The 21,243-nt window shown below is 43.0% G+C and overlaps 1 protein-coding gene across 1 annotated transcript in view; it reads right to left on the bottom strand.

The window, feature by feature from the left end:
• The window catches only part of LOC124377359 (NACHT, LRR and PYD domains-containing protein 12-like), an 839,056-nt gene that overhangs the window by 2,225 nt on the left and 815,588 nt on the right, over nt 1-21,243 (bottom strand). The window contains exons 12-16 of the mRNA XM_046836796.1: nt 18,297-18,470; nt 9,867-9,895; nt 9,622-9,695; nt 887-963; nt 575-792 (exon numbers count right to left, since the gene is read on the bottom strand). Of these exons, the coding sequence (XP_046692752.1) occupies nt 575-792; nt 887-963; nt 9,622-9,695; nt 9,867-9,895; nt 18,297-18,470 (572 nt within the window). The remainder of the gene's footprint in view (nt 1-574; nt 793-886; nt 964-9,621; nt 9,696-9,866; nt 9,896-18,296; nt 18,471-21,243) is intronic.

Below are 21,243 nucleotides of genomic sequence, written 5' to 3'. Positions count from 1 at the left end.
ATAAATGTTATCTTCTGGCACTACTTTCTCTCTTTATGTGATTCAGAGCAGCAGAATTATAAATGTGATGAGTGGTATATATAAAATGCGTAAGGAATTACATTAAGCGTTATTTTGTTAAACGTTATTTTATTTAAGCATTCATTTTGAGTTATTTTGATCCATTCAGTCACTTTTGCTCTGTAAACATCAATAACAGATTTAACGTCAATGATGAAAAGTGATTATGGAATAGACGTTACACTGTTTTAATGCTCTCAGCTTCATTTTGAGCTGTTCTTCACTGCCATATTGTGCACTAACATCTAGTAACAACACACACCTAGTCCTGGATTACTTATGATTAAGTGCAACTTTATTTCTACACCATTTTACAATAGACATTGTCTCAGCAGCTTTACAGAATGTAAGAATTCTAGAATAAAAACATTTAAATATGTATTTTGCTCCGATGAGCAAGTCTGGGGCGAAGACTCAAAAAGGGGAACTCATTCTTATTTGGCTGATATCAAAAGTGTGATTATAAATCATAAAAACAATACATCAGTTAGACTTTGATCTCAAATGACCTTACCAGAATTTATCTCACAGTGAGGGAGGTGCAGTTTACACATTGACCCCTCGGAGCAGTTGATGTTGTACAGGGGTCCTGCAGGCTGCATCTGTCCCATGCCGTCTAACTGAACACTGCCCCAGGACACTATACTGTACAACACTTCAGCTTTCTCCTTCATCTCAAACACAAGGTTGGTGTATTTACACTGAAACTGCCCAGCACGAGAACAATGAAACCTGTAGAGCCAAAGATAAAAAAAAAATTAAGAAGTAAAATCTGGATTAGTTTTATGTCAGAAATTCACTTTTATGCCTTTAGCATATGTGCTACCTGTATCCACTGTTCCAGTCCTCATGGTGGTCTTTACCTAATTCAGGAGTAAACACGTCTGTTTCCCCTGAGTGCCCCTAAACAGATCAGATAGAACAATACACACATTTAAGATTAAAACACACCCCACACAGCTGTAAATGCTTTAAAGAGCTCGCTATTAAAAAACATAACCTGTAGTTCTGCGGACTACATGAAATGTATAACAGCATTTATATGGTGCGAACTGTTGACCAGGACAAAGTATGGTCTCATATATGTTGTGCATATTGTAACTAATAATGTAACTGACTGTCTTCCTGTTCCAAAAACACTTAAGAAAGAAGAACCTTCCAGAAGAACAACTATCACTGCAGCTTTTCACGAGTCAGGCCTGTATTGTAGAGTGTCCAGATGGAAGCCACTCCTCAGTAAAAGGCACATGACAATCTGTGCCTCGATACAATCCTCTATGGTCTACAGACAATTCCTTGGACTTCATGGCCTGGTTTGTGCTCTGTACTCACTGTGGGACTTCATATAGACACGTGTGCCACCAAACCTGTCCAATCAATGGAATCAATCAATGGAAAAAATTCAAGTTGTAGAAACATCTCAAGGATGATCAGTGGAAACAGGAGGCACCTGAACCCAATTTGTGTCATGGCAAAGGCTGTGAATATTTATGTACTTGTGATTTTTATTTATTTATTTATTGAAATTCCTATGTGTCTGGAGATGTTACAATGTTAATGCGTAATTGCAGTTTTCTTAAAAACCCTCAGTTATACAGAAATTACAAATACAAATTTGTGTTCAGCGTGTTAAAATAGAGTTGTTTCACCAATTATTGCAGAGAAAATAAAACTTTCCATACAATTTGTTGACCAGTGTTTGGCACAGCTATGTGTCAACAGCATTTATAAATATTATGACCCTCTGAGAACAGCTAACAAGCATCCACTATCTTATGTCCTTTACATATTCCTAAACGTTATGAAACTGGTCTCCCCTCTCCTCCTGTAGCTGGATGCATTAGATTTAACCTCCTAGTCTTCAGCGCTGCGCCAGCATGACTGATATCCCAGTGTTCTCAGGTGATAATGTTTAGCAATAGATGAAATAAAAATGGAGAAGAGTAACCATGACTAACTATACATCATTCTAAAGCTCTACGCATTAAGCAGCAATTTCAGATCTCTGTTTTTCAATGGAAAATGTATAACGAATGTATTTGCTGAATGTGTGTAAGCAGTACACACAAACAACATGCATAAAAAAATGCACTACTTAAATTATTATTGTAATAGCGAGTCTCAAACACACCCACTGCTGATAATCCTGGTTTATTAGGAAAGATGAGCTCCACTGAACAACATGCCATAAAGCATTTTTGCTCCAAACAAACAACAGTGTTGTAATTTAAATGTTTACTCTTTTGTTCACAGAACTTGACAGCTGGTGTTTGTGTGTATATGTTTTAGAATAACTTTCGCATGATTTTACTTGGTGGTAAAAAACAAATATGGCTGGTAGAATATAATGTTACAAAACAAATGAAACAACACACACACAAAAAAATTAAATAAAATAAAAAAAGTCATAGAAAGGCAGAGTCTCTGGCTTAAGCCTCCACTCTAAAGGCAGGTGGCATTGTGACATTCTGTTCTGCACCACCAATCATTTCCAACCGTTTAGTTCCAGCCAGTAGCATTATGGAAACTAAATAATTGATGGAAAATGTATGCAATGAGTGCAGTATTCTAACAATATATAGGAGGATTTTATTCCACACGTATGTGAGTCACTGTTTTAAAACACTGTTTATAAACTCTTAGTGGTCAAAGCAGCACACATGCACACAAACCAGGAAGTGATGCAACTCTCAGTTCTGCTCAAACAGCTGTTTATAGCGCATGCTAACTGGACTTTGTTTACAAAAAAAAAAAAAAAATCAGGAAAAAAATTAACTGTCAAAGTTGTTTTATTTGAGATTTGCACAAAGCAGCAATGTGTAAAATATTTTGGGGATGGAGTAACAACAGCGACTGCATGGGTGTGTGTGTGTGTCTGTGTGTGGAATGGCCACACATCAATATGAATGGTCATGTCTGTAAAACAAGAGCTTGTCTGACAACCTGGTCATCAATATGAATGTTAACTCAATGTCAATACCAAACATGTACAGGGGTACCCTGCTTATCGACCTTAATCCGTTCCTTAAAACCGGTCAAAATTCGAAAAGGTCGAAGAGCGAATGTAAATATCCCATAAGAAATAATGGAAAACCAATTAATCCAATCCCGACCTCCACCGATACCCATTTATTAACAATTTTTGCCGTGTTTTTAGCAGTATTAATACAGGTACATAAATAATACTGTATATATTATACTGTATATAGAATCCAAGATGGCGCCGGTGAGGTCGGCTGCCGTCACGACTGCTCCGGCTACGCTTTCTCTTTTTTTGTTTATTTTATACTTTTATTTAAGTAGTTACACTTCCATCTACACAAGATGGACATCATTAGATATGACAGACACTCATATCTATTGGTGTACAATGCACTCACCTTTCGCCGTTTTTAAACCCGGACCCATGCTGGCCGAGCGAGACCCTGAGGGAGAACAAAGGACATGACCCGTACCGGCATTCGCGAGGGAAACGAGCCGGCATCAGGAACAGGCTGAGGGCACGCGCACACTAGCATACCTAGTATCCTGTTAGCCAACGTCCAGTCACTGGAGAACAAGCTCGACGACCTCAGGGCAAGGGTCAAGTTCCAGAGAGACATTCGGGACTGCAACCTTCTCTGCTTCACCGAGACATGGCTGAACCCAGCGGTACCGGACCACGCCATCCAGCCGGCCGGGTTTTTCGCGGTTTACCACATGGACAGAACACTGGAGTCAGGGAAGTCAAGAGGAGGTGGAGTGTGTCTGATGGTGAACAACCACTGGTGTGACAGTGCGAGCATTGTTCTTCTTTCACGCTACTGCACACCAAATCTGGAACTACTGACCATCAAATGTCGGCCCTTTTATCTACCTCGGGAATTCAGCTCGGTCATAGTCAGTGCCGTTTATATTCCACCTCAAGAGGACGTGGACACTGCAGTATGGGACTTACATGAGTCACTAACGCAACACCAAACACAGCATCAGGACGCTGCACTCATTGTGGTCGGAGATTTCAACAGTGCCAACCTCAAGCGCGCACTACCGAACTTTTATCAGCACATCACCTGCCCCACCAGGGGCGAAAGAGCACTGGACCACTGCTATACAACATTCAAGAACAGCTACAAGGCACAATCACATCCACCATTTGGGAAATCGGACCATGCCGCCATCTTCCTCATGCCTGTTTACAAACAAAGGCTGAAACAGGAAGCTCCGGTTCAGAGGGAGGTCGCGCGCTGGACTGACCAATCAGTGGCCGCTCTGCAGGATGTCTTGGATGACGCAGACTGGGACATGTTCTGGTGCAGCTCTGATGACGTCAACATGTTTACGGAAGCGGTTGTGGGATTCATCGGGAAACTAGCGGATGGTACGGTGCAGAAAACCACTATCAGAAGGTTTCCCAACCAGAAGCCGTGGGTGGATAAAAAAATCCATGACGCTCTGTCCCGCTCCGTTGCCTACAACACGGGGCTCGCGACGGGGGGACATGGAAGAGTACAAGGCTGCGTCTTACAGTGTTCGCAGAGCGGTGAAGGATGCAAAGGGTTAGGGTTAGAAAACTACGGGAGGAAACTAGAGTCACAGTTTCCACATGGTGGCTCTAGGAACTTGTGGCAGGGACTAAGGACAATAACGGACTATAAAACACCATCTTCTAGAATGGTGAATGCGGACGCTTCTCTGGCAGACGAGCTAAACACCTTTTACGCTCGTTTCGAGGCTGCAGCTAACCACACTAGCGGCGCTAGCGGCACAACCAGCGTGCATGCCGGGACACGTTCACCATCTCAGAGCAAGACGTGAGGAGGGCATTCAAGAGAGTGAATACCAGGAAGGCAGCAGGACCAGCTGGCATCACAGGTCGGGTTCTGAAAGCCTGCGCTGACCAGCTAGCACTGGTGTTCACTGAGATATTCAACCTCTCTCTGGAACAGTCTGTTGTCCCCTCATGTTTTAAACAGTCCACCATTGTTCCTGTCCCGAAGAAACCCCAGCCCGCTTGCCTCAATGACTACCGCCCTGTAGCTTTGACCTCAGTAGTGATGAAGTGCTACGAGAGACTGGTCAGAGACTTCATCACTGCATCACTACCAGACACACTGGACCCATTACAGTTTGCATACCGCCTACTGAGGATGCCATTGCTCATCTCCTCCACACCACGATGAGCCACCTGCTGCGTCAATGGATCTCTAACTTCCTGACAGACAGACCACAAGCCGTATGGGTGGGAAAACACACCTAATCCACCCTCACCCTCAGCACTGGAGCTCCCCAGGGTTGTGTTTTGAGCCCCCTGCTGTACTCGCTGTACACATATGACTGTGTGGCCACATCCAACTCCCCCACCATTATCAAGTTTGCTGACGACACTGTTGTGATGGGCCTGATCAACAACAACAAAGAGACGGCCTACCTACAGGAGGTTAAAAACCTGGAGAGATGGTGCCAGGAGAACAACCTTCTCCTAAACGTCAGCAAGACTAATGAGTTGATCGTGGACTTCAGCACAAAGCGGGAGCGGTCATACCAACCGCTAAACATCTGCGTGACTCCAGTGGAAAGAGTGGACAGTTTCCGGTACTTGGGTGTTTACATCACACAGGATCTGTCTTGGTCCTGTCACACTAACACCCTGGTGAAGAAGGCCCGGCAGCGTCTGTAACATCTGAGACGCTTAAGGGACTTTAAACTACCCTTTCAGGTGCTTAAGACTTTCTACACCTGCACCATTGAGAGTGTCCTGACGGGTAGCATCACTTCCTGGTTCGGGAACAGCACCATGCAGGACAGGCGAGCCCTCCAGAGGGTGGTGCGTTCAGCTGAATGTACCATCCACACCATGCTCCCTGACCTGCAGGACATCTACAGCACATGGTGCAGGACCAGAGCCAGGAAGATTGTGAAGGACTTTAGCCATCCCAACAATGGACTCTTTTTTTTTGTTGCGTTCAGGGAAACGCTTCCGCTCCCTGAAAGCAAACACAGATAGAATGAGGAGGAGCTTCTTCCTGCAGGCCATTCGGTGTTTAAACTAGGAAAAACCCAGGATCTAAAAGCTGGTCCACTCTCTCCATCATCACACTTCTTCTCTGTACAGATCTCACCTTTCGCACCATGACACTTTAAACTCTGGACTTGCACAGCAAAGTGCACTTTATATTTTTTATTTTATACCACACCATACCGCACACGGACACTTTATAGACACTCTACACCACACTATACCGCACATGGACACTTTATGGACACTTTACACCACACCATACCGCACACGGACACTTACGGACCCTTACACCACACCATACTGCACACGGACACTTTATGGACCACCCACCATTAAAATTGTCTATTGTTTACACTTTGTTACACATTGTTTACTGTTTCACTGTCTACTGTCATAAGAATTTTTTTTGTATATACATTTTTCTCTTTGTTTCACATACACATCTTTATATATCCTTTATATCTTATATTCTTATATTTTATTTTATATAGTTTTTATACTTTATACTTTATTTATCTGCTTCTTTTCTTTCTCCCCACCCTATTCCCCTCATGCCGGACCGTCGTATAAAGCATTTCACTGCATGTCGTACCCTGTATGTATGTGTATGTGATGAATAAAATTTTATTTGATTTGATTTGATATAATTGTTATGCAGCGTAATGAGCGGAGGCAAAGCCGGAGCACAGTTCGCTTCGGTTTAACGAAAACACGGAGAGTTTAACACAAAAAAACACACGGCAGTCCATTCGCCTTCACATACTAACAATAACCGACAAGGAGTGTAGATGAATGAGGGGTTTATATTGGAGCTGGGGATGAGTGAATAATGAGCCCCAGGTGTGCATTGTTGAAGCCGTGAGCTTCAGGGAAAGCGAAGGTTTTGACAGCCGCCGAAGGGGATTTCTGACAATAATACAGTAAAAAGTATAAATTAAAAACATTACAAAAGTAACAAAAAAAAATGCTCCACGTGGGTCGGGGTAAAAAAAGGTCGATAAGCGGGCATTTGGTCATTCAGCCGGTGCAAATTTCGGTCGAAAAACTGTTCGCTAAGCGAAAAGGTCGATGTCCGAGCCGGTTGATAAGCAGGGTACCACTGTATAATAAAAGCCTTTAATGGTCAGCAGTTCATTTCTATGCAGTCTGAATGAATAGAGTATGAATGATCACCTAATTTTAGCAGGCTCTAAAACAGAGGGAAGGAGAAAAGGATCAGACACAGCCTAAGATAAATGTTTGTAGGAATCTCATTTTTTATGATATCGTCATAAATTGTGAAATATAGACTCATGAGACATGTGTCTTTCAACTCAGTACTTTTCTGGATTGCTCCAGGACTGATTTCATGTATTTATATATGAAGAATTTCAATGCATGACATTTATATTCAAGGTACTTTATCATCTATAACATTATCTTTTTGAGCTTTGAATAATGGACAGTAAAGCTCAACGTCTTCTTTTCAAATATATTTAAATTGTGTTTAAGAGATATGTAGCACACTTATCAGGAACTGTTAACATTTAAATTTAAATAATGCATTTTCAGCTGTGAGTCCCAAAAGCTGTGGTCGAAGGATATCAGGTTAAAACCCTGGAACAGACTAGCACCCCCTAGCTCTCAGAACTTACCTCACCCTGCACTGCACTAGGCCCCCTATTATCCTCAACCACTGCTCAACTGGTCCCACCAACTCTCAGGGTAAAAACAAGACATGCTTACAGACTTTGCTCTGTTCTGGCATTTAGGTGGTTAAATGAACTTTCATTTGCTGTCCATACAGCTGAGTCTTGTGTCTTTCAGAATAGCTGTAGGGAAAAGAAAACATAGACGAGGGAATAGGCAAAAGAAATAGAGCTTAAGAGGAGGTCATAGTCTCCAAAGAGAGTAAGAGCAAATTCTTCAAATATGTTTTCTCAGGGACCAAAAGGTTGATTGGAGAGGTAACATTGTGGAAAATCACAGAATAAAATGAGACAGTGCAGGACCTGTGATACACACACCATTTTTGCCAGTTTAATTTCATATTTCTGCTTGTATTGAAACTATAGCTCAGGGGTGGCCAACCAGTCAGAGACTGAGAGCCACATGTTTTACTGTGTTACTGCAAAGAGCCACATCCTACACATGGGCACACATGAACATCACCTATCCCTTTCTCTAACACACACACACACACACTCACACACACACACACACACCTCTGCTCAGCCAGATTTATTGTAAATGTCACACACCAACATAATGACAGAAATTGACTCCTACAGTTTTAAGACCACAGGACAGTCTCACACACAAACTCTCAGTTTAACCAAGTCCACAAACAAAAATATAATCATTTACAATAGCGTTTTTCTTTTACTATTCATGTTACTTAGTGGGACTTTTGGCATTCCTTGCCTTGAACAATCCCCTTCAAATCTGCCTCGTATTCCGTTGTTGCCACCCGAAGCAATTCTTTCACATGAGTGTCAGTCAGAACAGATCGATGCTTTGATTTCACGTGTTTCAGGGTAGAACACAAGGACTTTGTTTGTGTTTTTTTATGTGCGTGTTCACTTCGCTTGAGTTTAATACGGTATTTTCGTCAAATGCGCATGTGCGTGAGATGAATATACCGCAGGGGTGGGCAATTAATTTTTACAAGGGGCCACATGAGAAACCTGCATTGTGTCAGAGGGCCACACCAACGATAATATTTTAGGGATGCACCGAAATAAAAATTCAATTCAAAAGGGCAATGAAATCCATAATTTTTTGTGTCCAGCATCACTGGAAAACTTTTCTGCCTTTTCAAAAACGTCCTCTACAGACGGAGTGTGCATGCTCGGGTTGACTTTACTTTTCTGTGCCGCGTTCTTCTCATATTTAGAATGGCAATCAGGATGTTTGGATTTTAGGTGATAAATTAAACCCAACTTGGAGAAACTCTTTGCAGATACACCCCCTCTTGAAATTTCAGCATTGCATGTTTTGCACATCGCTCTCCACGCAATGCAGACATGTTGGCTCACGGTTATCCAGATAACTGTGTGCTGGCTGCACTTTTTATTGCATCATTACAATTGTGTTTTTGCCGTGTTGTTTCGGTTATTTAGGTATTTCGTCCGAAGATTTTCGGTGCATCCCTGTAATTTATGATTGGCCGCGGGCCGGACAGGGACGTACAAAGCGTCGTAGTTTGCCCAGGTCTGATATACCGCAAAGTTTCTCAGTTGGGGCAAGCTCATTTAAGTCTTAAAAATACCGTATTGAACTCAAGCAAAGCGAACACGCACATTGAAAATCAAACACACACAAACTTCGATATGAACGTAAGAGCCGCATGAAACCAGCCAAAGAGCCACATGCGGCTCGTGAGCCGCGGGTTGGCCACCCCTGCTATAGCTAGATGGTTAAGATTGTGAATTAGAAGGTCATGTGTTAAAATCCTACTACTAAGTGCCACTGCTGGGCCCCTGGTCATGGCCCTTAGGCTCATATGCTCTTGTGTATAAATGAGATGTATAAATTTAGGTCATTCTGGATAAGGGAATATTATTTTTAAAGATGCTTACCTGTACAGGGTTAGGGCTTTGTGTAGATGTTGATCTAATCTGTACAAATTCCTCAGTTGTCTTCTCAAAATGCTCTATTACCAAAAAGAAACAAAACACAGAAATGTTTAATTCCTCAGCAACTTGAAAACTGTTAATCTTTACTAAGAATCTGAATCTAAAATTGTAATTTTTGTATATTAAACAGAAAGAAATAATTAATATAAATCAGTGATTCAATTTATGAACAGTTAATAATCACCCACCTGATGATGTACCTGGTAAATCTTCATACCTAAAAAGAGAGTTAGTGTCAACTACAATTAATGGTTTAAGGTTTTTTAGCAGGTGTGTCCTGACCTAAACATCTTTAACAAACAAGTGTTTATTTCAGATTTTTTAATAAATAACAGATCAGCACTGGCATACGCTATATGTTCGTGAACACCTTAGTATAAGCTTTTTAATCACTTATATTGAAGGTGTAACCAGCTCAATCTTCAGTGTGCTTTAGCTCTATCTTGAATCTACTCTCTACTGGTAAGGTAGGATTCTAACTTTGTATATCTACTTAACTCAGTTGATTCTAGAGTGTTGGTCTGTGCTTATTAGTTTGGTCAGGTGATTAATCAAGGGTAGTTTCAGTCTCACTTGAGGTGTGAATTGTGGGCAGGGCTTACTCACTTACATTGAAGGTGCTCCCCCCCAGGTAGGTAAGTAACCTAAGGCTAGTAACGCTTATTGTTTATTTAGAATTTCTTATTTGTACTTTTTATTTTTAAAACACATTGATCTCAAATTGGGAGATCAGTCATGTGCCTCAAACCCATCTCTGTAGTCATCTCTTACAGACACAGACGTTCTCATTCACAGAACAGATGTCACATTGCCAGTAACCTCATCTACCCTCCCCTGTTGTCTCAATCTCAAACAGTGGTGGTAGGTGGGCTCTGGAATTGCCAGTCTGCTGTAAGGAAAGATCACTTTATCACAGGTTTGGCTTCCCACCACACCTTCGACTTTCTGGCACTTACTGAGACCTGGATATCCCCACAAAACACTGCTACACCAGCTGCTCTGTCTTCTGCCTATGCTTTCTCTCACTCACCAAGAGAAACCGGTAGAGGTGGTGGTACAGGTCTACTTTTATCACGGAGATGGTGTTTCACACCTCTCCATTTATCAAATCTAACCATGTCTTCTTTTGAATTCCATGCAGTTTCAGTTACCTCTCCAATCAACATTTTCATCATTGTCATCTACCACCCTCCTGGTCACCTTGGAGACATTCTAGAAGAGATGGACACACTCCTAAATACTTTCCCTTCTGACAGCTCCCCTCTGACATTTCTTGGTGACTTCAACCTCCCATACGACAAACTTCAGTCATCTTGCCTCTTGCCTTTTCTGAATACGTTCTTCTTGACATTTAACAGCGGCCCTCCAACACACAAGGGAGAAAATGTCCTGGAGCTGGTTTTCACTCGCCCTACTCCAGCTACAGACATGACTGCCACTCCACTTCCAATTTTTGATCATCACCTGGTTTCCTTTTCAATCACTCTTCCAATTCAACCTAAAAATAATTTACATGTCTCTCTTATCTTTCCTTTCCTTCACTCTATCTCCTCCTCCTCTGTAGCTTCCTGTACTCTTTCATCTCTTCCTGACCCTGACTCCTTTTCCTCTCTACCCTTGGACATTGCTACTGACTCCTTCCTCTCATCTCTTTCCTCAACCATGGACCTCCCTTGCCCCTTTGCCCCTTGACTCCAAAACCCAAAAAGACTTGTTGTCCCACACCGTGGCTGTGAGAAGTTTTGCGCAGCAATCGACGAGAACTCGGTAACAACTCGGTGTAGACCTCGCATCTTACTGCACACTCCTGACCAAATTTACTTTGGCGGTGACTTCTGCCAAAACTGCCTTCTACAAGGAAAAGCTTGAGGCCTCTGCACAAGATCCTCGAAAGCTCCACAACATCTTCTCTTCATTACTCAACCCCCCTGCTGCACTTGCTTCATCCTCCCTGATTGCTAATGACTTTGCCTCCTTCTATGATGAGAAGATTAAGAAAATCCGCCGGACCTTCACTTCCTCCCCAACAATGACTACACAACACAACCGACAATCCACTACATCTCTGTCAAGCTTCTCAACATGAACAGATGATGAGATACTGCAAGTCATCCAATCTTGCAATTCCACCACCTGTCCTCTGGATCCAATCCCTTCAACTATGCTTTAGACCATCACACAAGATCTCCTGCCCTTCATCTCCACAATCATCAATGGGTCATTATCTATTGGATATGTACCAACTACCTTCAAGCAAGCAAGGGTCATTCCCTGCTTGAGGAAACCTGCTCTGGATCCACCAGACATCAACAACTACAGACCAGTATCACTTCTCTCCTTTCTTTTTAAATCTCTGAAACACACTGTTTTTAACCAACTGTCTGTCTATCTCTCACAGAACAACCTCCATGATCCTAACCAGTCTGGGTTCAAAGCAGCACTTTTGTCAACCCTCAAGAGCCTCGCTATCCCCGGAACATCATGGGAATGGTTTGCTTCCTACCTGGAAGGACACTCATACCAGGTAACATGGAGGGGATCCACATCTGCCCCATGCAGACTCACCACTAGTGTCCCACAAGGCTCGGTACTTAGTCCCCTCCTTTTCTCACTCTTTACTCACTCCATTGGTGAAGTTATATCCTCACATGGGTTTTCTTATCACTGCTATGCAGATGACACTCAACTAATCTTTTCTTTCCTCCATTAGATACCACAGCTTCCGCTCGGATCTTAGCATGCTTGAAAGACATATCTTCATGGATGAGTGGTCACCAACTAAAACTCAACCCCAGAAAAACAGAACTTCTGGTCATCCCAGGTGATTCATCTCCAGGTCAAGATCTCCAAATAACACTTCAAGACTCTCTGCTCTTCCCTTTAGCCACTACTCGTAACCCTGGGGTAACTATGGACAATTAACTGTCCTTCTTCCCACATGTCGCTAATGTGGCTGGTTCTTGTCGATTTCTTCTCTACAACATCCAAAAGATTAAACAATTTCTGTCCACACAGGCTCCCCAGGTGCTTGTTCAGTCTCTTGTCATTTCAACACTAGACTACTGCAACTCTCTGCTGGCAGGTCTTCCCCTGAATGCTATTCGTCTACTGCAAATGATCCAAAACGCAGCTGCACGGCTTGTGTTCAATCAGCCCAAGTTCTCCCACACCACCCCACTGCTGCGCTCCCTTCACTGGCTTCCAGTAGCTGCATGTATCAGATTCAAAACACTGATGCTTGCCTACAAGGCCAAAAATTGACCAGCACCATCTTACCTCAGAGACCTCATCACACCTTGCACTGCACCATGTTGTCTGAGATCCTCCAGCACTGCTCGACTGGTATCACCTTCTCTCAGAATGAGAGGTAAGTACACTTCAAGGCTCTTCTCTGTTCTGGCACCGAGGTGGTAGAATGAACTTCCCCTAGATGTCCGTACAGCGGAGTCCCTGACTATCTTCAAGCGACGACTGAAGACCTACCTCTTCCTGAAACACTTAAATTAGCACTTTCCAAGTTTGCTTTGTAGAATTCTAGGGTTATATTTATATTAATTTTGTAATCTGGCGTACCAGTGTAGATTTATTCATTACTAGAGATTTAAAACACTTTTGTACATCAATCTGGATAAGGGGGTCTGCTAAATGCCACAAATCTAAATGTAAATGTTATAATGGGCTTTCTAAACATTCCATCCCATATTTACTCTTCAATTGCTGTTATAATGAGCTCCATTCTTCAGGGAAGATGTTCTACTAGATTTGTGTGCTTGTGGAGATTTATGCTTGTTCAGGGTGTTGGTAAAGTCAGGTACTGATAAACGTAAGGTGAGGAAGCCTGGGGTGCAGTCAGCATTCCAAATCATCCCAAAGGTGTTCATTAGGGTTGAGCATCAGAGCTCTATAGCAGGAGATCTTCCCCTCTAACCCATTTAAAACATGCCTTCATGAAGCTGGCTTTGTACACAGGTGCATTATTATGCTGGAACAGGTTTGGGTTTCCTAGTTCAAATGAAGGAAAATTTTCATTTCACTGCATCCAGATTCATCCTTTATAAGTGTGTGCCTCCAAATTTGTGATAAACTTTGTGCTCTGTACACATCTTGTGTGCCTGTACTCTGTTGTCACCGGAGATTTCAACCATGCAAATCTCGGGACTGTGCTTCCTAAATTTCATCAGAATTAGGACTTTGCAACCAGAGGAGAAAACACGCTGGATGTTGTTAAAACAAACATCCGGGGCGCATTCTGGTCGAAACCCCATCCCTACCTTGGGAACTCAGGCCACTCAGCACGCATTCAAGACCAGCTCGAAAGCAGGTGGGAACCTGGCCAGCAGGATCCATGTCTGCTCTCCAGGACTGCTTTGAATGCACTGACTGGAACATATTCAGGGAAGCGGCAACCAACCGCTATTTCATCAACTTTGAGGAGTACATGTCAACAGTGACCAGCTACATCGGTAGATGCATTGATGACGTGACCATCTCCAAGACCATCACTACACGCTCCAACCAGAAGCCGTGGATGATCGCCAAGGTGCGTGCGCTGCTAAAATCAAGAGACTTCACCTTCAGAGCAGGGGACAAGAAGGCCTTAAAGACAGTGTACAACAGCATGGGCCAAACTGTCCCATGCCATTAGAGAGGCAAAGCGCACACATGAAAAGAGAATTCACGGCCACTTCCAGGACAGTGGAGACACCCGGCGCATGTGGCAGGGCATCCAGGCGATCACACACTACAAGATGACATCACTTGCATTTGACCGTGACTCCTCCCTCCCAGATGCGCTGAACGACTTCTACGCCCGGTTCAAGGTGCAGAACAACATGACGGCGAGGAAGACCACCTCTCCTCCCAGTGATCAGGTGCTCTGTCTAACCACAGTGAAGTGGTGGTTAGAAGTACGGAAAAAGTAAAACTCTATGCAGAGTTAACCCACGTAAGTCTGCTGGACCAGACAAGATTCCTGGCAGAGTGTTCAAGGAATTTGCACAACAGCCAGCGGATGTCTTCACCGACATCTTCAACATTTTCCTAAACAGCGCCATTGTCCCACTTGCCTCAAGACGACCCTCACCCACGTAGACAACAGGGACTCTTATGTCCGAACTCTGTACATAGACTTCAGTTCAGCATTCAACATGATAATCCCTCAGCACCTGATTTAGAATCTGAACCTTCTGGGCCTGAACACCTCTCTCTGTAACTGGATCCTGGACTTCCCAGAAACAGCATCTCCAGCACCACCACATTGAGAACTGGGGACCCTCAGGGCGGTACGCTCAGTCCACTGCTGTTCACTCTGACTTACAACTGCGTAGCAATGCACAGCTCAAATCACATCATCAAGTTCACCGATGACACGACCGTGGTGGGTCTCATCAGCAAGAACGATGAGTCAGCATACAGAAAGGAGGTGCAACGGTTAACAGCCTGGTATGGAGCGAACAACCTGTCTCTGAATGTCGACAAAACTAAAGAGATGGTTGTTGACTTCAGGAGAGCACAGAGCGACCATTCTCCACTGATCATCGATAGATTCTCTGTGGAGATCATCAAGGGCACCAAATTCATTGGTGTTCATCTGGCGAATAACCTCATCTTGTCACTCAACACCAGCTCCATCACCAAGAAAGCCCAGCAGCGTCTTTCCTTCCTGAGAAGACTGAGGAAAGCCCATCTCCCTCCCCCCATCCTGACAACGTGCTACCGAGGGACCATTGAGAGCCTCTTGAACAGCTGCATCACTGGCTGGTTTGGGAACTGCACCATCTCGCAAGACCCTACAAAGGATAGTAAGGACCACTGAGAAGATCATCCTCCTCTATCATGGACATTTACACCACACCATGTAGTAAATAACACTAATGCAGTAAATAACACTAATGTAGTAAATAACACTAATGTAGTAAATAACACTTTTTTCTTCTTCTTTCGGCTTCTCCTATTAGGGGTCGCCACAGTGGATCATCTGTCTCCACACCCCCTGTCCTCTACATCTGCCTCTGTCACACAATCTACCTGCATGTCTTCCCTCACCACATCCATAAACCTCCTTGGTCTTCCCCTTTTCCTCCTTCCTGGTGGCTCCATCCTCAGCATTCTCCTACCAATATACCCCTTGTCCCACCTCTGCACATATCCAAACCATCTCAATCTCGCCTCACTCACCTTGTCTCCATAATGTCCTACATGCGCTGTCCCTCTAATAAACTCATTTCTAATCCTCTCCATCGCCGTCACTCCCAACGAAAACCTTAACATCTTCAGCTCTGCTACCTCCAGCTCCACCTCCTGTCTTTAACTCGATGCCACTGTCTCTAAATCATACTACATCTCAGGTCTCACCACAGTCCTATAAACTTTCCCTTTCACTCTCACAGATACTCTTCTATCACAAATCACTCCTGCTATCACTCTTCTCCACCCACTCCACCCTGCCTGCACGCTTTTCTTCACTTCTTTAACACTCTCCATTACTTTGCACTGTTGACCCCAGGTACCTGAACTCCACTTTCTCCACCTCTTCTCCCTGCAACTGCACCACTCCACTGCCCTCCCTCTCATTCACACATATGTACCCTGTCTTACTCCTACTAACTTTCATTCCTCTTCTTTCCAGTACATACCTCCACCTCTCCAGGCTCTTCTCAATATCATCTGCAAACATCAAAGTCCATGGAGACTCCTGTCTGACCACGTCCGTCAACCTGTCCATCACCACTGCAAACAGGAAAGGTCTCAGCGCCAATCCTTGATGTAGTCCAACCTTCACCTTGAACCAGTCTGTCGTTCCTACTGCACACTTCACTGCTGTCACACTGTCCTCATATATGTCTTGCACCACCCTCGCACCTCGCACCACCCTTCTCTGACACACCAGACTTCCTCATACAATACCACAACTCTTCTTTCCACCCTGTCATATGCTTTCTCTAAATCCACAAACACACAATGCAACTCCTTCTGATCTTCTCTATACTTCTCCATCAACATTCTCAAAGCAAATAAGGCATCTGTGGTGCTCTTCTTTGGCATGAAACCATACTGCTGCTCACAGATGGTCACCTCTTCTCTCAGCCTGGCTTTCACTACTCTTTCCCATAACTTCAGATTGTGACTGATCAACTTTATTCGCCTGTAGTTACTGTAGGTCTGCATATCTCCCTACCACCATCTACCGTTCCACATTCCTCTCCTTAAGGCCATACCTACCCATCACCTCCTATCATCAACACCTTGGGTGGTTCCATGAAATTTCAGAGTTAGAACGGGAGCTTTGAGGATGGATTTGAACTGTAGTTAATGTCAACAGACTGCTTCATTGACTCAGGACTACATTTCGCTTCTGATCACCATCACTTGCAACATCATATATCTGCTATAAATGGACATTTGGTGCAACCCAGATAAGGATGAGGTTCCCTCTTGAGTCTGGTTCCTCTCAAGGTTTCTTCCATATGCCATCTCAGGGAGTTTTTCCTTGCCACAGTCGTCACATCAGGGCCCAACTTACTTATAAAGAAATTAATGACTTTTAATCACCACATTATTTGTGTAACGCTGCTCTGAGACAATGTTAATTTTTAAAAGCTCAATACAAATAAACATGAATTGAATTAATGTGCTAAATACCACTGATGTAGTAAATAACACTAATGTAGTAAATACCAATGATGTAGTAAATAACGCTAATGTAGTAAATAACGCTGATGTAGTAAATAACGCTGATGTAGTAAATAACTCTAATGTAGTAAATAACACTGATGTAGTAAATAACGCTAATGCAGTAAATAACACTAATGTAGTAAATAACTCTAATGTAGTAAATAACACTGCTGTAGTTGTCATGCGGCGAACTAAACGGAGACTTAGACGGAAGCCGGAGCACAGTTCGCTTGGTTTTAATGAATGAATAGAATCACAAGCAAAACACAGAAACATACGCACACAGCTGTCCCGTATAAGTCCCAAGTGTAATATCTGTGGTACGCCCTGGTCCACAATGTCCAGGGGCGAACGCACAGAAGGAAATGGGGAATCCGGGGTGCGCTTTGGGGAGAGCGCAGCCGTGGAGAGAGTGCGGAGTCTGAGAGGGGAAGAAACGTGCAGGTTTTAATCCGGGGTGCGTTTGGGAATAAAGCGCAGCCGTTAAGAGAGTGCGGAGTCCAGAAGGAAGAGAAGGTGTAGGAACACGTACAGCAGTGAAACCACATACGAACACGCAGCAACAAACATCACACACCAACATAAACATATAGTAACAGATGATGAGTGTGGGTGAATGAGGGGTTTATATTGGAGGTGTGCCCAATGAAGCTGAGAGCTTAGGAGCACATGGAGTCAATGACAGCTGCCGAAGGGGCGTGGCAGGCAGACTCCTGACAGTAGTAAATAACACTAATGTAGTAAATAACGCTAATGTAGTAAATAATGCTAATGTAGTAAATAACGCTAATGTAGTAAATAACACTGATGTAGTAAATAACTCTAATGTAGTAAATAACACTAATGTAGTAAATAACACTAATTTTGTAAATAACACTGATGTAGTAAATAACACTAATCATTACATCAGTTTCAGTGTTTATATAAAACAGATTATTACTCACATCAGTGTCTGTAGTTTGTAACGTTCATCATCCTTCAGATCAGAGAGACACTTCACTCCTGAGTCTCCTACATTATTCACAGACAGATACAGTTTTCTCAGGTGGGAGGGGTTTGATCTCAGAGCTGAAGCGAGAGCAGCACAGCCTTCATCTGATACTCCACAATCATACAACCTGCAGATACACAATGACACACACTTCACTCTCCCAGTTTCTACACAATACACATCCTGTGTGTTCTTTCCACTAGAGAGAGAGGGAGAGAGAGAGATGGAGTAGAGAGAGAGAGAGAGAGAGAGAGAGAGACAGTTTGAGTTTTCAAAACAACTTTATTCATAAAAACAAATACACTAAGTTTAAAACTTGTACAACATCTTAATAAACATAATAAACACCACTTTTATCTCTGCATAACACGAAATGACCTCTTATAAACCCACCACCCATTAAAAAACAGCGTTAAAAGATAACATTCCATCTATTAAACTGCAAATGGCTTCCTTATAACCCCACTTCTACAAAAAACTTTCCACATCGTTGATTAACTTATACAACAAAAAAAAAAAATCAATCAGCACATGACTTTTCACCACATTTTTAAAAACCAACTCTACTCTTTGCTGCTCTCTTCCATCCAACTTTATTTGCCTTGTAATGTAAATTGATCCTTTAGCCTGTCCAATCAAAAAGTTCAGCAACTGACTTTTTCTCCTTTGGGGTGCTCTATAATATGGACCGACAATAAAGCTATGAAGAGAGAATATCTCCGAAATCACTGAACTTCGAAAACACTCATTTAAGTACAGCAAATCGCTCTTTCATCCTTAAGCACTCCAAAAAAGCAGTTAAAAATCGTATTCCCTTTCATTTCCTTTGTTTTAGTAAGTCCAGCACTTTTCCAATCTGCCGTCCAGACTGAATTCCCAAACGTGATGCTACATTATTTAGTTCAGGGCCACCAATGTCCATTATATTTTGTAGCTTTAATGTCTTAGCCAGGTGTAAGATTCGAGGCAGCCCCGGTGTGGCATCACAAGCCATGTCGAGTCTCGCTCCATAAACCAGGGGTTTCTGCAGCAGCCAATACAAAGATGTGGTGTCTTGCCACCATTTCTTAAAAAGCTGCCAGATGTCAAAGAGTCCCTTATAAAACTGAGTCAGTGTGTTAGTCCTTAGCTTGCTAGAATCCATTAACCACAGCTCAGAAGTCAGGTTTAGTCCATTCACACGTCTCAGCATGACCTCAGCTACAGCCACAGGTCCTGTTAGAAAATTCTGTATGAAAATAAGCCTAAAGGCTGCTCTTCTGCTTGCCAGATGAATAAGACCTTGTCCCCCCTGCTCCCTGGGTAGAAAGAGAATGCTCCGTGCTAACCAGTGAAATCTGCTATAAAAAAAATCCACTATAATTGTTTCTAGTTTTTCCATTAGTCCACTGGAAGGAACAACGGTCAATCGGTGCCATAGTATTGACGCCACCAAATTGATTACCACTAGAACTCTTCATCTGTACGACATCTTTGGTATAAACCACTTCCATTTCTCCAGCTTTCCTTTTACCTTTTCCAAAACACCTTCCCAGTCTTTTTGGCAGCATTGCATCATCTCCAATGTACACTCCCATATACTTTATTCCATCTCTCTTCCAGGTCAATCCTGCTCTTAATTTAGGAGGATCTTCAGCCCATTCAACACAAATCAACGCTTCACTCTTTAACCAATTTACTTTGGCAGAGAAAATACGTCCGAAATCACTAATAATTTTCTTTAACACCATTATGTCTTTTTGATTCTGAATTAAAACAATAATATCATCAGCATAAGCTGATACTTTAACTTTTTCACTGAAGTAAGTTATAGACCAGCCCTCAATGCTGCTTCTGATTTTAACCAGCAGAGGTTCAATAACCAAGGAATATAACATTCCCGATAGGGCACATCCTTGTCTAATCCCTCTTTTAATCTTAAAAGGTGCACATAAACTGCCATTTATTTTCAGCACACTCTCAATGTCCTGATACAAAATCTTAATCATAGCAATAAAACCTGAGCTAACCCCAAACTCCTTGTCAGGTGAGGAGAAACGAAGGCAGAAGCCCTAGTGGTTCGAACAAGTTTTATTGAAAAGAAATGGAATTCAGTGAGAGAAGGGAAAAACAGGCAACAGCAGGTGTATCTGTGTTACGCCCTGGAGAGGCAAGATCCACAAAGTTCAACCTGGATACTGAAGTGAAAAACAGTTATCCGTGGTATGCCCTGGAGGGGCGAGGTCCACAAAGTCCAATAACGTAATCGTAGAAAGAAGGGAAAGCTCCTGAAGTGCCTGGAAGAGGTGATGTCCACACGTAGTTTCAGAGTACGTCTAGCTCTCCTAGCACAACGTGCAATAATGGACAATGTGAGAGCAGAGCCGAGGTCCTTAAGTAGACCATGTAGATGAGGCTCAGTTGTTGGTGGTTAATAGGAAGGAGAAGCGCTCCGTGCAGGTGGGGCACCTACAGTGTACGCCAGAGATAGCTGTGCTCAACGTGATCAAATGCTTTTTCCTGATCTATTGAAATCAGACCAGAATTCAATTTTAATGATCTAGAGATGCTTAAGGTGTCTCGAATTAAATGTTGTCGAAAATTGATCTATTAGGCACACAGTATGTCTGACAAAGCACCTGACCAACACCTTAGAAATTTTTTTTAGGTCAGAGCACAGCAGTGAAACCGGTCTCCAATTCCTTATATATTATAGGTCTCCATTTTTTGGTAGAAGAGTTATAACTGCCCTTCTGCAGCTCACTGGTAACAGTCCATCAACCAGACTTTCATTGAGTACTGCAAGCAAGTCTTCTCTTATTACTGACCAAAGAGACTTATAAAAGTCAAAAGGGAGACCATCGATTCCAGGTGCCCTGCCACATTCCATGCTCTGCAGCGCAACCTGCAGTTCTTAGCCT

This window comes from Silurus meridionalis, chromosome 23, assembly GCF_014805685.1.
Source record: "Silurus meridionalis isolate SWU-2019-XX chromosome 23, ASM1480568v1, whole genome shotgun sequence".
Taxonomy (NCBI): Eukaryota; Metazoa; Chordata; class Actinopteri; order Siluriformes; family Siluridae; genus Silurus; species Silurus meridionalis.
The sequence above is the reverse complement of the archived record's forward strand: the minus strand, read 5'-3'. Positions and strand labels throughout refer to the sequence as shown.